This window comes from Haliaeetus leucocephalus, unplaced genomic scaffold (genome assembly GCF_000737465.1).
Source record: "Haliaeetus leucocephalus isolate CR32 unplaced genomic scaffold, Haliaeetus_leucocephalus-4.0 Scaffold228, whole genome shotgun sequence".
NCBI lineage: Eukaryota > Metazoa > Chordata > Aves > Accipitriformes > Accipitridae > Haliaeetus > Haliaeetus leucocephalus.
Genome location: NW_010972664.1, coordinates 9,382,525 through 9,396,366, shown reverse-complemented (window position 1 = coordinate 9,396,366; position 13,842 = coordinate 9,382,525). Strand labels below are relative to the sequence as shown.

At 38.6% G+C, this 13,842-nt stretch overlaps 1 protein-coding gene across 1 annotated transcript in view; it reads left to right on the top strand.

The window, feature by feature from the left end:
- EPHA6 (EPH receptor A6) overlaps positions 1 to 13,842 on the top strand; it is a 531,573-nt gene that overhangs the window by 464,816 nt on the left and 52,915 nt on the right. The window contains exons 13-14 of the mRNA XM_010567652.1: positions 773 to 834; positions 13,335 to 13,544. Of these exons, the coding sequence (XP_010565954.1) occupies positions 773 to 834; positions 13,335 to 13,544 (272 nt within the window). The remainder of the gene's footprint in view (positions 1 to 772; positions 835 to 13,334; positions 13,545 to 13,842) is intronic.

The window sequence follows — 13,842 nt, the reverse complement described above, 5'->3', positions numbered from 1 at the left end:
TGGGCTTCTCCTGTTAAGCTGTTTTAGAGTGGTAGTTTAGTCCTGGGTATCAACAGTGAAATGGTATTTAGTTAAGTACCCAGTTTAAGAGTTTATCTTCAGATTTGGATATTCTTTTAAGAAATAAATGTAACATGTTATTCTACTTCAATTTGGATATGATCCCACCCTGGAACCATACTGGAAAGCTGTGCTAGTTGAGCAAAACTTTGATTTGAGTAACATTGTGTATCTGTTATGTATGTACAAACATATGAATTCAGAGTCTTGCTGGGTTATACACACCCAATACACACACCCAGTCTAGGAGAGCTTTTTTTGTGACATCCCCTTCTATCTGTCTATCTGTATGCCATTGAGATATTTTTCTTTGAGAGGAAAATTATGGCACTGAGTTTGTAATTTCTTAGACATGGCTTATGACTTTTTTTTTTTTTTGGTCTTAACTCAAATATATTCCAAAATGTTACACAGCAAGTGTTGCTATTTGGAAATAGCAGGCTCTTCTTTGATCCATTTTAAGGGGAGAATACTCTGGAGCAAACGATGCATCTTCAGCTAATCCAGTACCACTTGCCCCCAACCCCCCAAAAAGAAAGACAGAAAATAATTCTTAGAGAATAACACAGGGAATTGTGGTTGTGATAGAAATGAGGATTTTGAAAACATGTAACATATTTAACTACTGTGAATAATCTATGCATAACAGCTGGAATTATAAAAGCCCCATAATATGTCTATGATCCTAATGTGTTTCTTTGCTGTTTTGCAGGCAGACCAGTAATGATTGTAGTTGAATACATGGAGAATGGATCCCTTGACTCCTTTCTGCGGGTGAGGTGCCATTTTCTGATGACATTTGAATAAGACACCGTTCTAGGTTAAGATTTTAAATCATTTATCATAAATGAATTTCTTCATAATGTTATTCATGGATTTTTAGTGAAGAATAGAAGCTTTTTCCCCAGGGTACATTTCTGAGGTACAGTGATGCATTAGAGCATGGCTGGGAAAAAAGAAGATTTAAACTTAAGAATATAATTGATTTCTTCTACAAAAGTAGCTCCCATATTTAGCAAAATGTATTTCAAATGGCAGTTTTGGGAAGGAAAAGATAAATTGAAGCACAAATGTCTAGCCTTATGGATGCAGTTCATTTTTCTCAATCACCTTCAAAAATACTTTGTTATGATTTTTTTGGTTGGTGAAGTGTAGAATAGACAGTAATTGATTTATAATTATTTATGGTTACTTGCATTTAACAAATTGAATTAGAAAACAGTTCATGGGTGAAATGTCTGGGCATTAATTAACCCCCAAAGGTCACTAATAAACATTAAAGAAGGGCTACAGAAAGCATGAATAACATGTAGGCACAATTGTATTTAATTTTTCCTAGAAAAGTAGAAGGAAAGGATGACCCCCCTAGGCTAAACTTATACAAAAATAGTCTCTTTGTTAACAGAACCCCTGGAAATGCTCCGGAGGCCCACTGACATAAGACCCTGTGTGAATAATTTAATTGTCAAGTATTTCAAATTCGTCTTAAAAAGTAAACGTCAGCCCTTACTAGCCCACTGCCTTGCCATTGGCATATTGCAGAATGGTAAAGCTGGGGTTGTAGGCAAGGCCAGGGCTGGGGTTTGGGGGACTACGGGTTTGTGAACTTGTTTGAAAGGGTATCCCAAGTGCAAAGGAGAGGTGTTCAACAAGGAGCTGTGAAAACACTTGCATGAAAATCTAGATGATGGTGATTCAAGGATGCTTTGGTAGCAGGAAGAAGAAACTGCTAAGAGAGCAGAATGAATAAGCAGGACGGAAAAAACAGCCAACACTTTAGAAAGAAGGCTTAAATCAGAGAGAAGGAGAGAAAGTCATACAGGGAGTACTTGTTTGACAGCAGGTTGAGAAAAGAAGTAGCCACAAGAGAAGAGCATCTGGAACAGAGGATACCACCCTGAAAGCACATCAGAGCCATTATCTTAGATATTTCTAGACATTGTTTCTCCCTTCTTTTTACTTTTGATTATTCCATAGTATTTTTTCACTAACATTTCTTGTTGTCCTCTTCACCAACTCTCCCAAATATTTTTTATTTTGCTTTGTCAAGACACGTGACAGATATAGCTGCTATGTTGTCAGAAACACACGAGCACCACAGTTTTTGGTGAGAATTTGCTGACCTCTCAAAATCAAGTTATTTTTCTGAAGAGTTTGATATCATCAAGTTCTTCTTAGAAACTGGGTAGGTTTTAAAAATCACACCCCTTGCCTTTCTGGCTCATCTCTCTGTCCATCTGCAGCAGACAGACTGCTGCTGATTTGAGTAGCTGGGGCTTCCCTGGTCTGTAATTTTTCAGCAGTGCCCCAGGAAGACTTGCCTGGGCCTGAAACTCTGCTATGTGCGTGTGCCTGTGTGTGTGCGTGCGTGTGCAGAATTTCATAGAAGAGAATAAAACCAAATACTGAAATAATTCATGAAAGATAATTACCTTTCTCTGAATTGCTCTAGTATGATATCTATATTCCAATTATTCTTCACGTGCATTTATTTATCAGAATAGTTACTACTTATTAGGATACTTTAATAGAAACTGACATCAGCAAAATTATGATGTTACTGTGAAGCAATACTCACATGGCATCAGATATATTTGTAGGCAAAACTGCTGGGAGGAAATGTGAGCTAATCATTTCTGCTGCTGGTTTCCATGTATATTATTTTACAGTTTCAATTCACACTTCAGATATGATTTATTCTTCTAAAATGCTTTTTAAAAGGACTTTAGATAATATTCAGCATCCCAAAGCACTGTAGATATATCATCAACATTTCTGTTAATAATTAGCAGAGCAAATGGCTGCAAAGTAACCTATTTATAAAGAAATCCAACTGCTTCATTAATAATGTTTCCTGGAGATATAAGTCTACACTTTTAAAAGCTTTTGTGAAGATACAAGAAGCAGAGAGGGTTTATCTTTAGCAATCCTAATGAAAGGTCTTTGGTGAATATAACAGTTCTTATGTGGTGAGATTTGGAAGGGCTTTTAAGATAGTCTACCTTTCTTATTATTTAAAGGAATCGCTTGTTACAGTGCAAAGTGTTTTTACAGAGAGGGGGGAAAAATCCATTTTTCACCAGAAGAAATATTTCCACACACACAACAACCTGCAAAAATTAACCAGCACATCCCTCCAACCTGCCCTTCTCCAAAAGCCTGGAAAAATGGGTCAATCTTACAATTTCAAAGTGAGACTCTGTGATGAACCATGTGAGGGTATTCCAGAAGAAAGACTTCTCATGGAAGACATTTGCCATCACCCTCCTCACAGCATTGGTGGGATATCAGCTTTCAAGCCAGTACGAGTTGTGCCACAAATCATAAACTCCAAGTAAAACTCTCTTTGACCCCTAAACCCTAAAACCTTAATAGCCTTTACTTCCTTGCTTTACAGATAGGAAATAAAGCACCAAGATGTTAAGTGATTTGCATGGTATTGTGCACAAAGTATATGGCAGAGAGTAGAAATGAAATCAGTTCCCCTGAATCCCAGGCCAGCAGCTTACACTCATCCTTCATCTTATTTAGTGCTGTATTTTGGTTGCAGTTATGTGACCAAGTCCCCAGACCAGTGCCTTACTTTCTGCTATTTGTATGAATTAAACAGAAAGCTCAGGTAGATTATGTCTTCCCCACCCCACAAAATAGCCTGTATACTGGCTGTTAACTTTGAGCTTTTGAGTAAAAAATTTGGCATGCATTTGCAATATGAAGATGCTTCTTAGTGGAAAAGCATCAGCTAATTAGAACCAATTCTGTAAGATGACAGAAATTAATTACAGCGATTGTGCACCATCAGACATCCTAAATTGGTGGAGACACTTGACACTAAATTTTTCCTCAGAAATCCTGCATTACTTTTGCAATTATATAAAACTTATTTCCATAAGATGAAACTCAGTTATCTTTTTTTCTCATAAACTTGAGGCATGTAAGTTAATCACCCCACAAAAGTATACCTGAAATTTGCTGTTAATGAAGTGGTCATTTGACCAGAAAGAAGGTACATGTGACTTCATTTCTGGTAACACTTGGAGACATTTCTCTGAAAAAGGATGTGAGCTTCCAGCTTAGTATTTCCTCAGGGGCTAGAGGCTCCTCTTTCAGTATTACTCCAACAGCTGCCAGATAGAAGTAATCCCTGCTTGGAAAGAAAGTGGCTAATACTTCAGTTTGGGAATTGAGGAGATCCAGGTACAATTTCCTGTTACCAACTTGCCACACAGACTTTGGATGGGACATACTGTCTTTATGTTTCCGTTACCTGCCTGTGTCATGGAGATCTTCACAATCACTTATTCTGCAAGCATATGAGGAAAATAATAAACAGGAAGAGTTGAAAGGGCAGCTATCCGCATTGATAGAAAGATGTACTTAGTAATTAGATAGGATAGTTGCAGTCAGATATGTTTGTTCAGGCTTGTTATACAGACTAGAGAAGATATGACAAGAAAGACAACCAAGAAACATGCATAATCGAAAAAAAACCAAAAAAACCCTAAAAACCACAAAACCTTTTTAGCAAGAAGTTTGCCACTGCTGTGGGTTTGGGATGCCTGTTCTCTGAGCATGGCCATGAGTAAGTAAACCACATGGGTATTGAACCACTGCTTGTTGATCTTGCAGCCTTCATACATGACATAAATGCAATCCCATTTTGCTGAGGGAAAATGGAGATGAGTGCCATGTTGCACCCAAGACCATGCAGCAGTTTGGAGGGTGATACAGTAATATAACCCAAGTCTGAATCCCAGTTTCACTCCCTCGCTGTTTGTGCTGGACACCACAACATTCCCCTCAGCCTTGTCTGTCAGATGATCGCAATAATTCCTATAAAAGTCCTTTGCCCTGAGGTTGGTTCTTTCACCCTGACACACCCTCCCCCACTTAGCCTGCTCTCTAAGTAGATGCCTCACAGACTTACGGAGCTATTAAGAGTTAAATCTCATCTACTGTTTTCACAGCTCCATCTAAAGGGTCATTCTTGGCTAAAATAATTGGATTTAGCATCACATAGACAGGAATGGGGTGATTTAGAGGCTAGGTGGCTTGTGTGCTTGGGGAGGCTACTGTTTCTTGGGTTCAGTTACAAAGAATGATATCTGGAGAGCATCTGCTGGCTGTGGTTTGTGCTCATCCTCCTCATGCATCGTTCAGTACAGGCATGGATTTAAACCACAGAAAAGGAATGTGTATAGAAGGTGAATTTTGGGGATGTTTGTTTGTGGTTGGCTATGTAGAATCATGTAAAATGAACCAAAAAACTATCACGAGAGTACTGTAACTTCTTTCAGTATTTTTCTGCAGCTGCAGACTACCAGACTACTGTCAGTGTTTTATTCCTGCTCAGTGTCCAAGGTGTGCTAACCAATAGTGCAGTGAGGCAAGAACCGAGGACACAGCAATATTAACCAGATGAGAACTCATGGTATTGTGGCAGGTTCTGTAGCAGGCCTGATACTAAAATAATGTATCAGCTGTATCCACTGCACTGTATTTTCTCACCCTTCTCTATTAGGAAGGGAGTGTACACCCTCCAGGGATCAGTGTGGGAAAGCAAGCTCCTCAGGGTTTGCAGCATTTTCCCCAACTGTACCCTGAAGAGACAGATGTTTAGGTTTGAAAGATGCTCCAGTCTTGCCCAGTTTTGTGAGTCTCTGAGCTGTAGGAGGAAGGAATTCATTTACCTAGGGTAATCACAGGGTCGTCTTGCTTTCTTCATTGTTGCTATTTGCAATAGTTATGTTCCTCTTCCTACCTAAAAAATTGTGACTAATATATTTCCTTTCACTTCAGAAAATTAAAATACTTGTAAAAAAAAGTTAGATTTATTTACAGGCATGCATAGTAGGTAAAAATGCTGTAAAATATATTTTGTTTTTCCAAAGAAAATATTTTCTAAAGTTTCTATAAAAATATGCTTAACTGCCTCAGAGCACTAACTCCAGCAGACTGTTCAGCAAATGAAACCCTGGAATTCATCACCAAATTTTAATCCCTTGAGATCTGTCTAGCAGAGGCTAAGATAAGTGTAAAAATGTGTGGGAAAAAAAATGTTACTAGAAGGAGAAGATATTATGATATATTGCTCTTTGATGCAGTAATCATTATGAAGTTATTCTCACAGCAGCTTTGCTATCAGGCTCACCCTTTTTTCAACTAGAGTTTAGATGCTGCAGCAGACACCTACATTTAGTGAGTTTGGGGGAAAGGGAGAAAAGAGAAAAATGAAGACTTGTAGAAAGTTCTACAAAACAATGTTGTAAAGTGTATGTTGTATATCCATCTAACATGGCCTCACTAGACAGAGTCAGCTTTGGGGAAAAGAGGCCAGATGGCCTTTCCTAAGTTTAATGGTTCCCATTATTATTTATCTGCATCCAGAGAGGCAACAACATTAGAGCTTATAACTAATACTCCTCCTTTTGCTTTCACATGCAGCATTGATGTGCGCTTTTATTTATTGGAGGCATGTTCCTTTTGTGGTAGGATAAAGGTGGCATTTTGCTTTAAAAAATGACTCTGTAAAGAAGAAAACCTGCACTGGAGACTGATGATACCAATATTTTTCTCTGAACCAAAAAACAAATTGAACAATTAGAAACTGTGTTGGAATGAATGTGTTACTTTAATAGTGAAATTGTAAGCAGCATTTATGTACGTGATCTGAGATTACACTAAGAAGCTGTCACTGATGCTATAGAGCCAACGTTTGTTGTCAAGCAATGTTTTACCCCACTAAAAGGAGGTAGAAAACAGTATTTCTGATACTGCTGTGAGAAGTTAATTTAGAAATGCTGGGTATTTTTAATCACTGTAGATATTCTTCCTACTGAGCAACAAGGAATTTATTACAAGCTGTCTTGCATTTGAAGCCAAAAAGAATTTGATAGGTAATGTGGACACTTTCAGCGTGCTCTTTATCTTTGCAAACTTGTGGAGAATACGTAAGAAACCAGGAGATCCGAACAGAGCCAATGTCATCCATGTCTTTAAAAAGAAGGGAAAAGGGAAGCCAAGAAATTACAGGCCAGTCAGCTTAATGTCAACTGCTGTAACATTTCTGGAACAAATTATCAAAAAAGTATTTATAAGCACCTTAAAGATAACAGTAAGATAAGCATGAGCCAACATAGATTTGTCAAGAACAAATTATGTCAAACAGCCTGGTTTCCTTTTGTAACAGTGCGCAGGTTTTGTGGGTATGGGAGAAGCAGTTGATATCATAAATCTTGACTTTAGTGAGGCTTTAAAACTCTCTCACATGAGATCCTTATGAGCAGCTAGAGAAATAATGGTCTTCATGGAATTTCTGTTGGTGGATGCTGGACTGGCTATATACTGTATGGAGAGAACAGACTTTGCACGGAAAGATATATGAAGTAGGGTTGTTCTGCAGTCTGTGTTTCCCCATATTTTCATTAACCTTCTGGATCCTGAGACTACAATTAAACTTAGGAAATTCTCAGGCAGTGCAAAGCCAAGTAGGAACACAGGCAGACAGCAGGACAGAGCTAGAATTTAAAATCATCACAACAAATTTAAGAAATAATTTAGTAACTAATTAGTTTTAAAAACTAATTAGAAATAAGTAAGGCCAAGGGCACGATACTCCACTGAGGCTGGAATAATCAGCTATAGAGTAGAGGACAGAGAGTAACTGTTTGGAAAGAAGTCTGCTGGAATAAATTACTCTAGAGGTTGCAGTAGGTCAGGGGTGTCATGTTGCTGTGAAAATGGCAAATACCACAATGAAATCTAGAAACAGGGGTATCCCGTGCAAGGTCTGTGAAGTAACTTTTCCTCCCTGCTTCACATTGGCAAGGCCTCAGAGTACTGTGTCTTGTATGACCTTAAGACTTCAGGAACTGTATGGAATAGGTGGGCGGAGACCACAACAAAATCAAAAAGAATAGTTGCCAAGCAAATGAGATCTGTGGACTGAACCTGTGTTAAGCCCAAAGAAAAGGGCAAGAGAGATATTTAGTCTTCATGGGCATAAAAAGCAGTTGCAAAGAGGACTTGAAATCTGTCCCAGTCAAGGTGCCATGCTCAACAGAGGCATCTTATCTAAGATGTGGTATAGAGTCGGTATGATAAGAAATATTGACCCTAATGGTCTTTATATGCAGGTAAGAAAAGCATGTCAGGAATGACGCAGGGTGAGGAGATGATTTGATCGCCCCTCAAAGCCCCTTCCAGCAGTGTGGTTCTGTGACAGCTATATTCCAGTGCACCAAAGCGGGCAACGACACCTGGTTATTCCAGGACATCCGTTTCCTGTTGCTGCAGCTAAGTAAAGAAAACAGGGTCACCGGTTGCAAGGCTACTCCTGCTGTTCTGTCCAGATTTGAGGGTAGCTATTGCATCCTAAAATAAGCTTTGGAAGGGCTTCATCATGCAACATTTTTTTTAATAATAAAAAGATTTCCCATATTTTAATGGTTGAAGAGGCACTTAGATTCTTGTGTAGGATCACTCAGTAGCATTTAATATGAACTAAAGTAATTTCAGGTTTTTAGGTATTATATTTAATGAAATTAGATACTACTACTTGTATGGAGCCCTGTTAACAGTTGATTAAAGAACAAATTGGCAGTTGACCTTATTCAGTACCAGTAATATAAACCTGAGTGCAATCCACATGATAGTATGAAGCATGAGTTATACTTCCAGGAAATACCAAGTTGCAACTTGAATTTTGGAAGATTTATCCTGCTAAAGTTCTGCCATTTACTTTGTGTGGTAGAATAGTAACAATAAATGCATAGCAAAAACTACATCTTTCATATAGTGACCAGTGGGAACTGTCACTGCTGAATATGATCTAAGTTAGACATAGACACACCATTTTCAATGCTATTCTCCATCTAAAATAAGATCTAAATCATCTGCAGTAAAACATTTAGACCTGTAGCAAATCCTGTACACTTCTCAGAATATAAGGGCATAAAAGTGCTCTGACTTATAGGGCAAATAAAGAAGTGGACTTTAGAATAGACAAAAGCCCAGAAACAATACAGAAAAAATTCAATGACCACCCCTCCAAAAGGTTACTCAGCAGTAAAATGGAAAAAAATCTTCTGAAGAAGAACAATTCTATGGGCTTGTAGAAAAGCACTGAACTAGTGCACGCTGGAGCTGGAAACTAGAGGGTGAAAAGCAATGAGAGAAACTTAGGATACCACCCTTCCTCCCCTGCAGTAACTGACCCTCTTCACCAGCCCATTATACATCAGTGCTATTGAAAGGTCTGTAACAGGAGGAGAATATTTCATGTACATAAGGTTTTCAAAAGCAAACTGTAGCTGATGAAAAAACATTTTTTCAGGGCATTTGCAGGGCTGCATAAATGCAATGGCAACTACTCAGATATTGCATCTATACTCGGCTGTTGAGAAAAGTTTATTTAGCAAAGCCATTAAAGCCTGATTAAAATTTGATGGAATGATAGGATAAATGTGGTAAGTCCACTGAGGTCTGAATTGCTGCCAGTATTGATTAACACCCTTACCACCCCAGTGGGAATCCTATCAAAAGCATATTTCAAATCTAAGCCATGGGAATCAGAATAAAGCCCTGGATAACAACTGCCACATCATTCAGATGAGTGTTTTATGTCCCTATATGACAGGCGAATGAAATGAGATAATGGAGAGTTGCCAAAGGATTGGTTTGACTCACAGTTGTATGTGGGGATTTACAAATGCTGAAAATATGAGGCCAGATTCATACCTGGTATAATTTCATCAACTTAGTTGAATTTTCCAAGGGTTAAATATGGCCCATAGTCTCTGTCCTGATGAGCTTAAATCAGACAAATATTTTGATATATTGGGAGATAACAGTTTATAGATTGTAAGGGAATACAACCGGCATGGAAACTGATGCAGAAGTGATTACAGAGAGACTTGAGAGAGAGAAGACTGTTTTGCTGACAGGAAAAATGTAGCTGTTCCAACTGCAAGGCTGGCAATGAAATGATATAAAACGAAGCGTGAGAAGGAACAGAGGAGAACAGATGCCAAAGAGGATTCAGAGAAATATACAGAGAGAGAAGTAGGACAGAATAAAATTGCAACTGGTATGTTAGCAAGTCTGTCATTTCTTTAAAGGTGGAGATAAGAAGCTTGAACTTTTTGTGTCAAAGCAGAAGCCCAAAGAAATTTGAAAGAAGGAGGGAGAGAATGGCAAAAGCATGAGATTGTTTTTAACTCAGGCATTTCTGCTATACTGGTAAGGCAAATACTGAGATTTGGAAAGAGCAGAAAAAGGTTATGTTTTATGAAAAATCAGTCAAGCATGGTCTAGATCTGAAAGAGCGCAAATTAAAAAAGGAAGGAATGAATGCTTGTGATCCAAGGGGACAAAAGGTTAAGGGAGGTGTTGCAGATGACTCTGAGGTTTGTTGAAAGAATGGAGCTGTTAATGATGATAAGGAGGAGGTAAAATCTAGAGGTTTGGAGGCTTGGTTTTGTTTGGCGCTTTGTTGCAGGGACAGGGAGGCTTGGTTGGGTGTTTTGCAAAAGTAAGTCATAGGTGCTTTGTTCCAAATCCTAACTCTACAAAAAACTAAAAATGTTATCCATACAGGGTAAGTGTGAAGAGTATTAACTGTTTGCAACCAGCTTAATAAATTTTGAGTCCATTGAACACTTAGAATTATTAAATAAAAAGCAAAATCCAAATCCCACATGGCTTCATTGCATAAAATACTGGATAGACTTCACATCCTTCCTTTACTGCAAGAGGCTTAAAGTATTTAAGAATATTGTCTTTTGTCTCTCTTTGGTTAATTGCTAGATAGAAAGTTTTTATTTAAAATATCTGTCACTGGCATGTTTTGGACTCTGAGAGGTTTCCCTTATTCTTGTGGCAGGGGCCTGTAACAGGGGATGGCCTGTAAAATGTCTGCTTATCACACTTGTGTCTTGACCCTCAGCTGAGTGTCGTCTGCAGAACTAACTGCTTACAGGTAGTTTTGATGGAGACAACAAAGGAAGGGGGTTGCTTATAGGTATGACATCATTGCTTGGGGTGATCTGTCTCCCCTTTTGCACTGGGCATTTAGAGACAAAAAGGCTCCAGAGTACTGACACAAGAGGACCAGTGAGGAACGTTCAAGGGGGGAAGTTGCTGTGAATCAGTTATAAATAGCTGGTTTCAAAGAAGTGTCATTAAATGCGCTCTGTTTAGAGAGGTCTGTAAGATGGTTGTGGCGTTTGGTCACTGATGGAAGCACGGCTCCTTAAATGTAAGTGTTGCTGGGAAGTATGATAAGGCTGTGAGGTGTTCTAGCTGACAAGGTGTGTTAGAATCTGAATATTTGCATTCTGATATGTTGGCTTAGACTAGCAGCTTGGAAACCTAACCATGTAGCAATCATACAGATCTTCGTTTTACCATTTTCTTTCTGGTTTTTGTCTTGTGTTTATAACCTGACATAGCAGTACTGGTCAGTAACTGGTGAATGTTGCCTGTGATGCAGGTTTTCATATACTGCTGCACTTGGGCTCGTCTTCCATTTGATTTTTGAAAGGAATTGAAAGAGTTTCAAGACACTGTGCGAGTTCTACAAATTGCAGAATCCACATTGTCTCTGCCTTTTCTGTTTGCTGAGTTTGTCTGTCTTTCTGTTTGTACCCAACAGAGTTTAATTGAATAATAGTGACTTTAGGAACTAGTTTCTCCAGCTTCTTTACAGGCAAACAACTTTTCAATGTAGCAGCCTGTTATGCACACTAAATGACTTATCATTTAAGAATGTATAATCTCTTGATTTAAGTAGAGGTATAATATATATTAGAGGCAGGTCTTGGTCTAAGGTTGCTTCATCTCAGAAGATTAATAACATGAGAAGCAAGTAACACCAAACTTCTCCATGTCTGGGGTTTTGTGGTTTGTTTGGGGTTTTTTGGTAACCTTAATTACATCTAATTCCCTATTTCTTTAAATGTTTATGTCCTGACTAGCTAGATATAGGCCCCAAATCATTGAATCATGATGGAAATGCTGAAATATTTTGCTAATCAGAGATAAAGTTAAGCATATCTGTACAGTTCAGCCTGTTGCTTTGCTGAATCTAGTGAACTTACTGAACTTACTGTAAATTTCTCCCCTACAAAATTCATCTTGCTTAAATGTATGAACTAAGCAATAGAAATGTCCTGAATGCTGATCAGAACACTGCTACTTGTCTGTAGTCCAATGCTGAAGGTGTTGAAAGAGAAGATGGAAAGTTAACTTGCTTGTAAGGAAGAGTTGTTTGGTTTGTTTGGCTGTTCCTGCTAACATAAAAGCCCGGATCACTGAATAATCCGTGAGAAGCTAAATGTCCACCAGCTGAGGTCACAAAAATGCTGCCATAAACAGTCTGCTGTAAATGGTAGGTAGGGCAGACTTAAACCAGGCAAAGAGCCCATAATCAGATTTCTGTAGAGGTACTCACTTGGTCCCCACTGCCATGTAATTCAGGAGCCTTCTGATATAGGAGGTACAGAAGTGTTAACGTTAATGTTGCAGATGGGAAACTGAGGCCCACTAAGATTTAGGGGATGGACAAGTGTGATTAACAATATAACTCTTATTTAAAGATGTTAAACTCCAATAGATTTCAGCAGGAATTAAGCAGCTTAATGCATTCATGAGTGTGAGCTTAACAGGCTTAGTCAGCCAGGAAGACTTTGGAAAAGCTACATGACCCCTGGATTTTAGCCCAAATCTCCTTTTTAATCTAGTGTTCAGAGATTATATGGTGTTAGGTGCAGAACAGACATGGGGTAAAGCCCCAAACTTTTTTCAGATTTATTGGGGTTTTTTTATTTTATACAAATGCCCCCAGAAAAAGCAAAAAGAGCAGTATCTCATGCAGACAGTCAAGACTGAGGCAATAAAAGTGGAGGGGGTGTGGGGGGGTGTGTTTCCTGAGGCCATGGAGTAAGAGATGAAGAGAGGATTTTTCTGTGTGTTGTCATTTTTGTATTAAAAAAATAGTGTTTGGGGAAAGTGTTCTTAATAACTGACGATAAAACACATTAAAAGCTGTCAGCAGAAAGATTGTGGAGTATGTGAAAATATGGAAGGAAAGGGGGATAAACTGCACAATGAGACATGGGATAGTTTGCACTGCTGACCAGGCTAAATACTTGAAAAAAGCTTGCAGTGGGCAAGTTGGCTGGATGGGAATTTTAAATATGAGCTGTAGTTAATATCACTAGTATGAAATTAATGAAAAGTAGCTGTGTTCTTTGAACTTGCATCTTTACTTGCAGAAGCATGATGGCCACTTCACAGTCATCCAGTTGGTTGGCATGCTGCGGGGGATTGCATCTGGTATGAAGTACCTCTCAGACATGGGCTACGTACACCGTGATCTGGCAGCCCGTAATATCTTGGTCAACAGTAACCTCATGTGTAAAGTCTCTGATTTTGGTTTGTCACGAGTGTTAGAGGATGATCCTGAAGCCGCTTACACAACAAGCGTAAGTTTGTCTTAATCTAATTTGAACAGCTGATTGCCTTGTGCCTCTTTTATTCCAGTTTCAGATCTGTCTATGCCATAGGAATAGTAGTTTGAATTGGCTTTGTTCCATTCTCAGTCTATGTGGTTTAATTGCACTGCCAATGTGTTTAAGGGAAGTGGTTTTGATTTTTGGCTAAGGGATGCATAATAAACTTTGGCAAATATTTTTTTTAAGCAAATGTGCAAGTATAAGTAGGAGAGGTTTTCCATTCTTGTCTGAGTTTTGTGTTTGTTTTTTGTTGGTTTCTTCCCCCCCC